This window comes from Patagioenas fasciata, unplaced genomic scaffold, assembly GCF_037038585.1.
Source record: "Patagioenas fasciata isolate bPatFas1 unplaced genomic scaffold, bPatFas1.hap1 Unplaced_34, whole genome shotgun sequence".
In the NCBI taxonomy this organism is placed as follows: Eukaryota; Metazoa; Chordata; class Aves; order Columbiformes; family Columbidae; genus Patagioenas; species Patagioenas fasciata.
The window spans coordinates 223408-237473 of NW_027288750.1; the positions used below are offsets into that span (position 1 = coordinate 223408).

The window sequence follows — 14066 nt, forward strand, 5'->3', positions numbered from 1 at the left end:
CTAACAAGTGGGAGAGGGATGATGCACTGAGTGAGATACACTGCTTCCCAAGCTGGTCCTTGCTCACATGTTGCTACTTCATTGCATGGTGGCATCTTGTCCATGTCCTTCTTTGTGGCCAATTAACAAAGCTTATATGGATTTATGAGCCACAGCGGGCTCACAGGAAAAGGGCTGTGATGAACAGTAGTGGTAGGTTTTGGTTCTTGGGTCTTATCTTGCTGTTAAAGCTGGTTGTGAGGCAACAAAGAGGAAAGGTACTTTGCCTTGTCCTGACTTTACGTCCTTCCAGAAGGAGTTTCCTGCTGGCAAAGGCAGAGCTTGTGCTGCCAAGAGGAGCTGTGGGCCAAGCGGCTGTGGGGCAGGAGGCTCCCAGCCTGCAGGAAAGGCAGGGGATGAGGGAAGGGATAAGGCTGGAGGAAGGAGAAATGGTGCAGGGCAGAGGGGATGCTGGGCAAGGGAGTAACAGCCCCTTGACCAGGCCCCAGAATAATGCAAAGAGAGACCCCCAGGGGCCCACATACACTGCACAATTTGCTGCAACTCAGAAACTTTTAGCAGCTGGACTGAAATAAAAGCCTGAAAAGCAAAGGACCTGCTGCACAAAAATGCAATGAGTAGGGAAAATATATTCATAAATGCTTTTATTTCTGTTCTGCTTTGTTTTGAGGTTTCTCTATTCAAAAAATGTCTCACTCTGATAAAAGCAGATTTTGAGTTTGAGCCACCTCGACTCTTTTCAATGCTGCTTTCGGGGAAACAGCCCAGGTGGGCCTGTGGTCCTGCCAGGAGAATTTAGATCCATTCACTTTAATTCCTGGTTGCACCACTTGAATACAGATGCCAGTTCCCTGCTGGGCAAAGCTTTGTTTCACTGCTGAAGCAGGGAAGGGTGGTTTTATTAAAACCCAGCTTCAAGCTTGAAAGTGTGCCAGGCTTCTGCTTTTGACCATGGCAATGTTTAACACCACTGCTTGTCTTTATTGCAGAGAAAAAATGTGTTCACTGCCACATTACGTTTTTTTCCATGCCAGGCTTGCTGGCCTGAAGTGCAAGGGCTCAAGGACTGAGGTTGCTGTAACCTCAGCTGGTGCTGTGAGATCTTCCATTCATGGAATCCCAGCCTGGTGGGGGCTGAAGGGCCCTCTGCAGATCCCCAGTCCAAGCCCTGCTCACGCAGGGTCCCAGAGCAGATCACACAGGTGGGTCCAGGCGGGTTTCAATGTCTCAGAGAAGGAGACTCCACACCCGCTCTGGGCAGCCTGGGCCAGGCTCTGGCACCTCCCAGCAAACAAGTTTCTGCTCATGTTCAGATGGAGCCTCCTGTGTTTCAGTCTGTGCCCGTTGGAAGTGGATGGAAGAGCCTGAGCTGGGCTGTGCAGCTGGAACCCCATGCCTGCTCCTGGCTGTGTCTTCTCACGTTCTCCTTCCCTGGGCTCTGCAGGTTGTGCTGTGTTTTTCGCCCGTGGGCAGCAAGCTCCGTGTCCGCAGCAGGAGGTTCCCTGCCATCATCAGCTGCACGGCCATAGACTGGTTCCAGGAGTGGCCGCAGGAGGCCCTCGAGTCTGTCAGCCTCCGCTTTCTGCAAGAAACAGAGACCGTGGAGGTGAGCACCTCACCCACTGGCATCTGGGGCTGCCATGGCCGTGCCTGGGTTTGGGTTCCTCTGCGGGGGGTGCTGGTGGCAGCCAGGTGTGACATGTCCCTCTGCTTGGTGCAAGCAGTGCCTCTCGCGATGGGGACAGCACTGCAGGGACAGCACTCACCCAGGACATCTGGGTGACCGTTCAGAGAGGAATTGCTGGTAACTCTCTACTGCTTTAGGATGAGAGAAAATGGCCTCAAGTTGTGCCAGGGAAGGTTCAGATTGGATATTAACTAAGGTTTCTTCCCCAAAGGGCTGTCGGGCATTGGAACAGGCTGCCCAGGGCAGTGATGGAGTCACCATCCTTGTGGAGGGGTTAGACAGAGATTAAGTTCTTAGGGCCATGATTTAATACCAGAGTTAAGTTATCGTTACACTTGATGTTCTCAAGTGTCTCTTCCAACCAAAATGTTTCTATGATGCTAATTAACTTAAGCAAAGCAGGTTTTTCAGAGAGGGGCACAGCCCTCAGCTGAAGCATGGCCGTGGGCACCATGTTGTGTTTGTGCACTGATAGCACTGCCAGACACACCACTGCTTTGCAAGCAAGAGCGGCAGCTTACAAATCGGTGCAGGAAATAACCTAATGCTTATGGTTATTGCAGGGAACATGGGCTTTGCTCTCCACAGGCGTGTCTGAGCGCCTGTAATTCTCAAGGGCAAAATTATGTCAAGTTCTCATTGATGACAACCTGCTGCTAGACTAAAAGAGATTCAGTTATGTTTATTTAGCTTTTCTGGGCAGGATTTTTGTAGAATAAAGTCTACAATGTTTCTTTTTATGTGTGTGCTTTCCCTGTTTGTAGAGGAGAAAAGCCCAAATTTATGCTTGAAAGGCTGTTATTTTATAGAGCTTAATGCTAGAAAAATTGCTTGGAATAAGATAAAATATGAGATAAAAAGATATAAAAAGAGGTATACAGTACATGAACAGACAAAGTTATTTTAGAGATAACAAATGAAAAGGGATCAACTTAGATGTTGCAGCCTGGATTTTGCTGCAGCAGAATAAAATGTTAATAAATTCCTTTGTATATGGCACAGATCTGCACTACATATAGTTGTTCAGTTTGAAATATTTTCTCCTTGTCTTCTCATCTTACTTTTAGGATTCAGTGAAAGATTCAATAAGCAAATTCATGGCCTATGTCCACACAAGTGTCAACGAGATTTCGCGATTGTATCTGAGCAATGAGCGACGATATAACTACACCACTCCAAAGTCCTTCCTTGAGCAAATCAAACTCTATCAGAATTTGCTACTGAAGAAGGGCAAGGATTTAAAAGCAAAAATGGAGCGGCTGGAGAATGGCCTGGAGAAGCTCAAGAGCACATCTGCACAGGTAAGCAAACCCTTGGGGTTAAAAGCTGATGGGTTTTCGTGTTTCTCTGTTAGAGGCATCTCCTCATCCTGGTTTGAAGGAGAACTTTACCGGCTGGAACTGTGCAGAGTGTAAAATTTGCACTAGATCCTGGCTCTAGTCTGGTGTGAACTGGTTCTTTGAGGAGCAGGAGTTGTGTCTGTACTGGAAAGGAGAAGGGGAGGGATGTATATTCAGTCCCTGCTGCTGGGGTGGTGCCAGTCCCTGGTGACAGATCACAGGAACTGAAATGAGATAGGGATCCAACTGGCTATGGACATCTTTTAATTATTATCTTTCAGTTGTGACAAGATACCTTATAAAATAGAGGGAGATCAGTGATTTTTGGAGTAGCATCCAGGGGATCTACAATGACTTCAGCAAGAATCCTTTTAAAATATAGCTGATGGTCATTTTTCCTTGCATTATGCTGTCCATCTTTGAGGGAAACTACTGCGTGTCTGAAATGTAGACCAGCCATCCCCAAATCGCCCTGCTAAGGACCAGCACTGGCACTCTTGTGCAGTAAAGACTAGATGTTGTTCTGAGTATTTCACAAACCCCTCTGTAGTGACTCAAACTGCCTTTCAGAGCTTTGCTGTCTACACCAGTTGCTAGCTCCCGTTTTTCTCTCCATTTCATATTCTATTAACTGTTTCAAATGTTCTCTTACAAGCTTCTGCTGTGGCAAATGGACCTCTCCTGAAGCTGCTCTGAGGAAATGCAGGGGGTTGGTGGGAATGAAGGACTAGCGGGTTCACTCCCTTCTGCCTATGTGCTCTGGGTAATGCTGCTGACATCAACAACGTCTGTCGTGCTCAGAAGGGTATGTGCCTCGCTGGAGGGTGATGTATGGGCTTTATTAGTGCCTCTTGGCTCTGAGAGCCTGCGTCTCACTTGAGCACTTGCTTTCTTCATGGTGCAGGACAGGTCTTTGAGGACACAGAATGGGAGGGGGCATGTTTCATGTCCCCTTTGCAGGTTCTGTCATCTCCTGCGGAAGGATGGGGCTGCGGTTGAACAGCCAGTAGCAGAGAACACCAGTTAGAACCAGTGATGTCAACCAGAGCGACCTCACACCCACCCTACCTATGGGGGGAAATCATTTTGCTGACCTGTGCATTGCTGCTGGTTTTGGTGGTGTCCCAGTGATGGAAAATTTGTGTTAGGTCTATTTTTTATTGCAAGCAACTAATATGAAACCAACCTTTTGAGGGGAAACAAGTCCCTGTAGTGTCGGTCAAACATGGGAACCTTTTGTATTCTTCAGTTGTATCTGCATATAGGTGTTTTGTTGGCAAGGGTTCTCTGACCAGCCACAGAAGAGGTGCTGAGGAGTGGTGGAGGGCTGGGGAGGAGATGGGGAGCCACAGCACCTTGGGGTCTTGTCTATTTTACTGTTGCGAGAAGGATAAAAGGAAGCGATGTTCATATCTGGTTGGAGTAAGGCTGGGTGAGAAACGCCTGTTTGTGAGGTTCCTGAAGATGCAGAGCAGTGAGGAGAAATGTGTCAAATTTGAATCTGAGATTAGCACTGGGGGCCTAAAATTAAACACCTGAAATATCAGATGTGTGCAATAGTCAAAACTGCTGCCGAGTTGAAACGAGGGTGTGGATATTTAGCAGTAGTGAAAATCATACCAGAACGTTCAATCTTGTCTGAACTTTACACTCACCCATGGTTGGTCCTGGTGCTGAGGAGCTGACGAGTCTTATGTCTCAGGTGTGTCATCTCCAAGCTGTGTCGTGGTGCTTGAAAGTGATATGTTGTGGGTTGTTTTGGTTTTGTTTTTTTCTTTAAATTTCAAAGCAAAGGTGGAGGATTTCGATACCTGGGTGTGGCCTTACGTCTGAGGACTAGTGCTCCTGTCACCAGGATTCTCCAGTTTCCTGCTGCTTGGATGCCACGACAAGTTAATTATGAGTTTTATGCATTTCTATAGACCTTCCAGTGTGGCCTCAGCATGAGGGAGCTGTTGTGCAAATAGTTGCGGGGTACATTTTGACTTAACCATTCCAACTTCAAAATAACCTCTTCCCCCTCCTTTGACTTGTTTCCCCTCTCCACCCCTCGTCCCTGCTCTGGACAACTTGATACTGTTGACCAACTTTTCTTCTAAAGAAATGTTTTCCATTTCCTATGTTTCCTCACCATCTTTCCCTGAAGACAGCGACTGTCCTCAGTACCCTGAAAAGCAGGAGCCGGCTTCCAGTTATTAGGACATAGAAGACTTAGGAAGATGCATGGGATGAGTAATTTGTTTTTCCAAGTGATGTTCACCATGAAGAGGTCAGCGCTCTGTTCAGAGCTCGTTGCTGAGTCATTTTTTGGATGACCTTGGTTAATATTGCATCACTGGATTCCAGATCCAAGTCTTGCTTGCTCTATCAATTAGTCGCTGACCTTTGTGATGTATTTTGTGTTCTTGAAACAAAGCAGGGAAAATGAGGTAAAATGAGTCTTCTGGGAACCTGCCCTGCAGGTTTTCTGTTCTTTAATAATTCTTCTTGCTCTGTCCTGGTTGAGTGTTCATGGGTAAGAAGACCAACAAGGCCAATATCCTGGTGGGGGTTTGTTACAGCCCACCCAACCAGGATGAAGAGGCAGGTGCAATATTCTGTGGGCAGCTGGGAGAAGTCTCCTGATCGCCAGCCCTTGTTCTTGTGGGGGACTTCAACCCACCAATGTCTGCTGGAAATACCACACACAGAGAGATTAATAGTGTTCTCTCCTCACTCTGGGGTGATGGTCTGCTGTCATTTTTCCTGCCACCTCGGTCTCTCTTTGTACAATTATTCTTGAAGTGTTACCCAAAAGTTTCCGAAGAAGCAGCAAATAGCTCTGTGTGCAAGCTGCCACCCTTTTTGGTGTGAGAGGGGAAATCTGAGTACCTGGTTACCGTGACGTTTGTAGAAAGAGGAGAATTTTTCACGCCTTTATTCCTGGCATTGCTGTGCCAGGGACGGCTCCGCAGGCCACCCATGGGAGCGCATTAGATATTTCAGCTGTGCCTTCCCGAGGCGGCGGTGTGAGCCCGCCCCGCTCAGCGCTGTCTCATCAGGCGTTTTCATGTCTGGGCATCAGGCTGTGTGGGAAGGGAGGAGAAATGGATGTGACAGACTGGTTTTGCTGTGGAAACGAGCCTGACATTAAAGGAAACTTGTTTGATGTGTTGAGGGGGTGAAACTGGAGGAGTGCAGTTCATAAATCTGCATTCCTGGTGCTGCCCCCAGGATACCACTAAAGAGAGTGGATTTAGTTGTTTAGGCGTAGCTCCTGTTTCTCTCTTTCCACTGCACAAACACTATTAAATTGTCCCTGTTCAACTGTGTTTGAGCTGTAGCCTCACTGGGGAAGTGTGATTTGTTTCCTTACACAGGTGAGGGAGGCTGGAGGTCAGCAAACGTCCCCCAGATGTGGCGAGGTCTGTTAGCAGAGGGTCCTCAGCTCCCACTTGGATCATTTCCACTGGGAATTTAACGTGTTGCCCAAGCCAAACTGGGCAGTAACACACACCTTCACAGTAACACACACCTCTGGCCTTCCAAATGTTTCATTCGGGCAAAGCCCCAGCTGAATTTCTTGATTTTAAAATCCTGACAGTGTTATAGCAAGTCATTTACCCTTCCGCTATTACATGTGCTTGGCTGAAAGAAGGTTTTGTCAGAACATTTTCTGTTCTCAGGGGCTGTGCTGAGGGCTGAATTTACATCAGCTGTTGAGTGCTGGTGGGTTTTAATCCCTCACTTGTTTTGTTGTGGCCACGTAAACCCCTAAAGCTCCCATTCATGTCTATATCCAGCACATCATTTTTGGGCAGAAGCTCACAAGCCATATCTGCTATCAGTGAAGCCTCCCACTTCAGTTTCCTGCAATCCCCAAAGATGTGGAGCTGAACAAGAAGCTGCTGCTGAGTTTGCTGAATGAAGGGATTACATGCTCCTGAAGGCTGGAGTCATCTGGATTTACAGTTGCGTCTTTGCCCAGGTGAAAACAGCATTGTAGTGCTGGGCAGCAGGAGGTGACAATGACTGAAGCGCACAAAGAGACTTCTAAGAAACCGCCCTCCACTTGAAGCTGATGCCGAATGTCAATAGCTTCAGTTTATATGATTGCAAATCTTGCTCTCTCTTCTGGTATAAAAATGGAATTATCAACAAAAGCAAGTGTCTGAGTTCCCTTCTAGTAAGTACTTTTATGTAGGTAAAGATGTATTGAAGGAGCATTAAGTAATCCTTTATGCGCCTGACCTCAGGACAGGGAAAAACTCCATGGTCTGCACAGAGCCTGTGGAAATTAATCGATACGGTGCTTTTAGAAAGAGACTTTCTGTCTTGGAGTGAGAGCCAGTGTGAGCTGCCCCACCATGTGAGCGCTCCAGCCTGTTGCTGAAAGTGCTCCTACCTTACGCGTCTGAGTAGCTGCTTGGTGGAGCTGCTACCACTGCTGTGCCTCGAGGCTGCCAGCTGAATGGGGGATCCCTTCTCAAGCTCATTTGACATCACGAATTGGAACAGAAGTGTGATGGGAGCGGCTGAGGGACCTGGGGGTTCAGCTGGAGAACAGGAGCTGAGGGGAGACCTTCTGATCTCTGAACTGCCTGAAAGGAGCTCGGAGCCAGGGGGGGTCGGGCTCTGCTCCCCAGGAACAAGCGCCAGGAGCAGAGGAAACGGCCTCAAGTTGCGCCAGGGGAGGTTGAGGTTGGATGTGGGGAACAATTTCTTCCCCAAAGGGCTGTGGGGCATTGGAACAGGCTGCCCAGGGCAGTGCTGGAGTCACCAGCCCTGGAGGGCTGGACAGACGTGGAGATGAGGTTCTTACGGATGTGAGTTAGTGCCAGTGTAGGTTAAACAGTTGAACTTGGTGATCTTAAAGGTCTTTTCCAACCAAAATGATTCTATGATTCCACAATGTAAAGTCCCTCAAGCCTTGGGCGTCTGACAAGGGCTGTATGTGTCAGCAGATCACAGTCATGATGTTTGTGGTGTGAAAAATGCCCTTAGTGCCACAAGTCTGTAGGACCTGATGGTTGTAAGGGAACTGATGGGCATCTTCTTCTGCCGTGTGTGTGCGGGGTGCGGGGGGGAGGAGGTGTGTTGCAGGGTGTGCCTGGCAAGCAGGGGGTTCCTGGTGCACAGGACCTCCTCAAAACCTGCACGTGGCAAAATAACACCTGCTCTGTTCTGTAGGTGTCAAGGCTGAGAAGAGAAAGAAAGCGTAGCTGAACTGTAGTGCGTCATCGCCACTGCCAAACACATATGTACAGTGCATGCGTGCCTCTGTTAGAGGGGACGTGATGTGACACCAGATCTCGTGTTCAAAGAGAGGTGACAGCTGGGTGTATTTGGTTTTCTGATGAGAACAGCTTGCTGCAAGTGCCTGGCCTATGGTGAGGCTCCTGATTGCACAAAGGCAATCCCAGGAACAGCTGAAATGAAAGTTTCCACCTGCTTCCCATCAGATCATACTCAAAGCAGCATTTGCATTGCCCTGGCACCTCAGTCCTCTTTCCAGGCAGGGAGCAGGGCTGGGACAACCTCAGCAGCTCCATCTGCTGATGGGGTTTCTCCCCTGCTGGGTTCCTCACCGCTCGCAGGCTGCTCCACTGTGTGCACCACACACACCGACCCTGACCCAAGCAACCATGGGCAAAGGAGAGCAGCAAATCTTGCTAACAGCTAGAATACCACTTTTCTGTGCTACCGTGGCATTGCTTGCTTTGCCCACAGGCCCTCTGTGCTTTTGAGTGCTGCTCAGCCCCTCCGGAGTGTGACCCTGTGCTGCTGTGCAGGGCAGGAACAGGTTGGTGCATGTCTGTGCTCCCACATGTGTTTCTTCCCTCCAGGTGGATGAGCTGAAGGCCAGGCTGGCAGCCCAAGAAGTGGAGCTGAAGCAGAAGAATGAGGATGCTGACAAGCTGATCCGGGTGGTGGGAGTGGAGACGGAGAAAGTGAGCAGGGAAAAGGCGATTGCTGATGAGGAGGAGCAGAAAGTGGCACTTATCACCCAGGAGGTCGAGCAGAAACAGAAGGACTGCGAGGAGGACCTGGCCAAAGCTGAGCCTGCCCTGGAGGCTGCCCAGGCTGCTCTGAACACCCTTAACAAGGTAGGGTAAAGATTCCCCTGGGAATCCAGTATCTGCCGACTGCATTGGAGCAGGGGGAAATATCATCTGATGGCCCAAATTTTTGGGCGATGTATTCACCCTCCTCCAGCTTCCTCCCAGCTGGTGCATACTGGGTTCTTGGTGTAACTTAGAGTAGCAGCAAGGCTGCACCAAGTTGCCTTTTACTCATGTTTATGGAGAGCAGGAGGAACTGGAGGTGGGTGTTTCGTTTGCACCTCTTCTCCACTGCTGGCTGGCTCCACTGCTCGTTGGTTCTGCCCCACAAGGAAGGGAAGGTCACCTTAGAATCATAGATCCATAGAATCACAGGATGGTTTAGGTCGGAGGGACCTTCAAAGCTCCCCCAGTGCCACCCCTGCCCTGAGCAGGGACACCTTCAACAGCTCAGGTTGCTCAGGTCATTCCCCAACTTATACTGGAACCTGGACGGACCTACAATTTATCTTGACTTGAAGTTCACACGGCATCCTGGAGCAGAAAACTCCTGCTGCACCCAGGGCAGAGGAGTGGCCAAGCACCTGGTGCAGCTGGAAAATCAGAATGAATCCCATGATTGCAGCAAGGCAAGGCTCTGTCATGCCTCAAACCATGGCTCAGTCATAGCCCCGTTGGGGGAGAGGAAAACAACTCTCCGTCATCAGGAATGGGTTTGCTGTTTAATTAGCTTTCAGAAAACATGGCTTTGCTGCAGAGATGTGTTGCTTTGGCTCTTGTTCCTGGAAGGGAAAGGACTGTACAAAGGGAAAATGTTTGTCTCCTTATTAGTTTTGGTTTCGTGCTGGAGCTGTAGAATATTTCATTAGGCAAAGATTAGGGAGATGCTGGGATTTTTCTCTAGGGACCTGTGAAGCTGCAGTAGCAGAGCACTGGAAGGCATGGTCTCCTTTACCTGCTGATCGGAGATGCGCCGGAGAGCTTGACCTGCTTACTAATGTGAATAATCTGCAATATTTGTGTGTGTATATACAGTTTCTCCCCAATTATCTGTCTTCTTTGGGCAGCACTGCTATATGCAACATTAATATGGAAAATAGCGAGAAAAACTGTCAAGTAGAATGCAGCAGTAAATATACATAGTTAGCTACCAAGAAGCTCAGTAAGTATGTGGATACATGGACATTTCTGTGCCAGTGTCACCTGCTAGTTTAAAAGAAGAACAACCATGTCTATTCAGACTTGTATAGTATATGCATAAAATAATTAAGGTAATAAGTATATGGACCATGATGGATGCCCAGCAGGTTATGACAGACCCAGCACAGAGCACCTGCAAAATCAAAAAAATGCAAAGCCAGATGTGACAGTGAGTTTGAAAACTTAGGAAATCAGGTTTTAGAGACAAAAATGCCCTTTATCTCTTGCAGTGCAATTTGTCTGCGGGCTGTTCCTCAGCACCTGCATCCCCTAAGGAGTGCAGGACGTGGAACTCGGGGGATCTGATGTTTCGACATCCTCATCTCATTTTGGGAGGAGGGAAGGAGGAGATGAAGGCACAGCGACTCCGGGACTGCCTTCCCCTGCCCGTGGGTCTCTGCTTGGCACAAAGCACTTGCAAGAGGAGGCAGAGTTGTCTCTCTGGGCAGCCTGTGCCCGTGTGAGGAGGAGGATGGTGCTTGGCCAGTGCTGCTCAGTCTCCGCACAGGTTACAGAGAGCAGAAAACAGTGACAGTATCAAAAGCAACAAACTTGCCATGCAATTGCCTGCAAGGAATATCCCCCTGGAGATGGTCCAGAGACATCTGAGGATGCCATAGTGGTTCCTGAGGCAGGTGGCACTCGGTGTCAGTGTCCTGTCTGGTTTCCATCCTGGGGATACTCCAGTGTGCAGAAGAAGAATTTAGAGTGATATAAGGTTGTAGCATGGAGGGTGTTGATCTCTTCTCCTGAATAGCAAGCGATAGGATGAGAGGGAATGGCTTCAAGTTGCACGAGGGGAGGTTTAGATTGGATATCAGGAAAAATTTCTGAATGGAAAGGGTTGTCAAGCATTGGAACAGGCTGCCCAGGGCAGTGGTGGAGCCACCATCCCTGGAGGGGTGGAACAGATGCGGAGATGAGGTTCATAGGAACATGGATTAGTGCCAGAGTCAGGTCATGGGTTGAACTTGATGATCTTGAGGGTCTCTTCCAACCAGAATGATTCCATGATTCTGTGATTAAAATGCAACAGATTGATGCCATCAGGGAAAAGGGCAGAGCTCCTTTTACATGGTACTCAAGTTCATCAGCGTGGCGCTCACCATGGGCTTGACTTGTCCTCTTCCCGTGGCGCCAGAAACTCTCACAATAGGGAAGGAAACCAGGCACCCCATGCTGCCCAGGGCTTCCTCCATCTCCTGACCAGGACAGCATCATCCTCCCCTCCACCCAGGGCAGTGGCGTCCCCGTTCCTGTCATGCCGTGAAGTGTTCACTTCCTAGGGAAAGAACAACAGCACCCACTCAGCATCCCATTGCCAGCAAGATGCAGGCTGTGAAAGACAGGCTGCTTTGCCAGAGCCCCCCAAGCAGCACCCCCAGCACACGGGGGCTCCGGAGAGGCCACATCGTCCGTGCTGCTCCCGGCTGAGCTGAGCTGGGTGCTGGGGACACGGGAGGGAATGTCGGGCTGCTCGCCTGTGCTCACGGTTGGCTCCGTGTCATCGAGCATGTTGATTAGAGACGTTTCACACTGGAAATGCACACAGCTCCCAAGGGCCTGTTTCTGCCAGCTCGATGATTCAGAAAAGCTCAAAGCAAACGAAGACACATTTAGGAATAGATTCATGGCAGATACCTTTATCTAAAAAATGAATGCTCAGAAGTACCAGACTCTCGCACCTTGCTGCCACAGATAGAAACTGATAGAAGCAGAACATCAGAGAAAATAGATTAAAAACTATTCAGAACTGATAGAAACAGGAGCTGACTGAAACTCATAGATTTTCCTTAAACCAGTGTTGAAACAGCCCTTATCCTTGTTTTGACAACAGCGTGTCATCTGAGCACAGCTGAGTTACCCGCGCTGGTTTTTCCTATGCTAAAGCTAAATCGCGTGTGCGTGGAGACAAGATTTAAGATGTCAGCAGATCAAATCCTCAGCACTGCTTTATTGTCACAGTTGCAAGGGTGTTAGGAAATAGGTGCTTTCTCCGCAATTCACCTTTTTTTAACTTAGGTTAAGATTCATCCCACTTTCTATTAGGGACTCACTGAAGCTGCCTGTGTTGACAGTGGAGGAGGTGGATTAGCTGATTTTCTTGTGAGGGGACTGTCTGTTCACCCCAATGACTGCCATCCTGCTAAAGGTGCTTTGTTTAAGTGCCTAAATTTGGGCTGGATGATGGCCCCAGGGGTGCACACAGATAGTTCAACAAGACCTCAGTGCAAGGGTGTCTGGCACAGGGAGTAGTTGAGCACAAAGAGAAGAGCTTCAAGGCAGTTTTAGAGGGGCTGGGGGCAATTTGAAGAGGTTATTATTTGGAAAGTTTTCCTTTTTCCTTATCCTGATCTTCTGAGACGGCAAAAAACCTCCTGCAGCAGGGAAAGGGTGGGAGTGTGGGGAGGAACATGGGGCTGGGCTGGTCCGGGTGCAGGGAACTGAGCACATGTGCTGCAGACATGCACAGCGGTGATTTAGGGGCAAGAATGTTTGGGCTGGAAGAAACCCAATTTATCAGATTGATAGCTTGGGAGCCTGACTCTATTAGTTGCAAAGTAGAAAGCAAACCCATTAATTTTTGTCTAACAACCTTGTTTTCCCGTTTTCAGAAGAATCTGACGGAGCTGAGGTCCTTTGGCTCACCACCTTCAGCTGTCAGCAATGTCACCGCAGCCGTGATGGTGCTGATGGCCCCAGGAGGAAAGATTCCCAAGGACAGGAGCTGGAAAGCAGCCAAAGCCGCCATGGCCAGGGTGGATGGCTTCCTGGACTCCTTGATCAAGTTCGACAAGGAGAACATCCATGAGAACTGCCTCAAAGCCCTTCAGCCCTATTTACAGGATCCCAAGTTTAAACCCGAATTTGTGACCACCAAGTCCTTGGCGGCGGCCGGGCTCTGCTCCTGGGTGGTGAACATGGTGCGGTTCCACGCTGTGTTCTGCGAGGTGCAGCCCAAGCGGCAGGCTCTGAGCAGGGCCAACGCCGAGCTGGCGGCTGCCCAGGACAAGCTGGCCAGTATCAAGGCCAAGATTGCTGTAAGTGCTTGCCCTTCGGTGGGAGCAGTGTAAGGGAAAGGGAGCTGGGGGTCCTGGGGACAGCAGGGTGAGCATGAGCCAGCACTGGGCCCTTGTGGCCAGGAAGGCCAATGGTACCTGGGGTGGGTTAGAAGGGGGTGGTCAGTAGGTCAGAGAGGCTCTCCTGCCCCTCTGCTCTGCCCTGGGGAGACCACACCTGGAATATTGTGTCCAGTTGTGGCCCCTCAGCTCCAGAAGGACAGGGAACTGCTGCAGAGAGTCCAGCGCAGCCACCAAGATGCTGGAGGGAGTGGAGCATCTCCCGTGTGAGGAAAGGCTGAGGGAGCTGGGGCTCTGGAGCTGGACAAGAGGAGACTGAGGGGGGACTCATTCATGGGGATCAATATGGAAAGGGGCAGTGTCAGGAGGATGGAGCCAGGCTCTCCTCGGTGACAACCAGTGATAGGACAAGGGGGAATGGGTGCAAACTGGAACACAGGAGGTTCCACTTAAATACGAGAAGAAACTTCTTCCTGGTGAGGGTGTCAGAGCCTGGCCCAGGCTGCCCAGGGAGGTTGTGGAGTCTCCTTCTCTGCAGACATTCAAACCCGCCTGGACCCCTTCCTGTGGAACCTCAGCTGGGTGTTCCTGCTCCATGGGGGATTGCACTGGATGAGCTTTCCAGGTCCCTTCAACCCCTGACATTCTGGGATTCCGTGACTTGTCACACTGGTCACTGCCTGGGGAGAAATCCTCCACTTTGGAGCAAACTGCTTCT

At 49.6% G+C, this 14066-nt stretch overlaps 1 protein-coding gene across 1 annotated transcript in view; it reads left to right on the top strand.

Moving 5' to 3' along the window:
* LOC136113701 (dynein axonemal heavy chain 9-like) overlaps positions 1–13386 on the top strand; it is a 34447-nt gene extending 21061 nt beyond the window's left edge. Inside the window, exons 8-11 of the mRNA XM_065858868.2 lie at positions 1445–1606; positions 2755–2988; positions 8853–9113; positions 12884–13386. Of these exons, the coding sequence (XP_065714940.1) occupies positions 1445–1606; positions 2755–2988; positions 8853–9113; positions 12884–13342 (1116 nt within the window). The 3' untranslated portion in view covers positions 13343–13386. The remainder of the gene's footprint in view (positions 1–1444; positions 1607–2754; positions 2989–8852; positions 9114–12883) is intronic.
* The last annotated feature ends 680 nt before the right edge of the window (positions 13387–14066 follow it).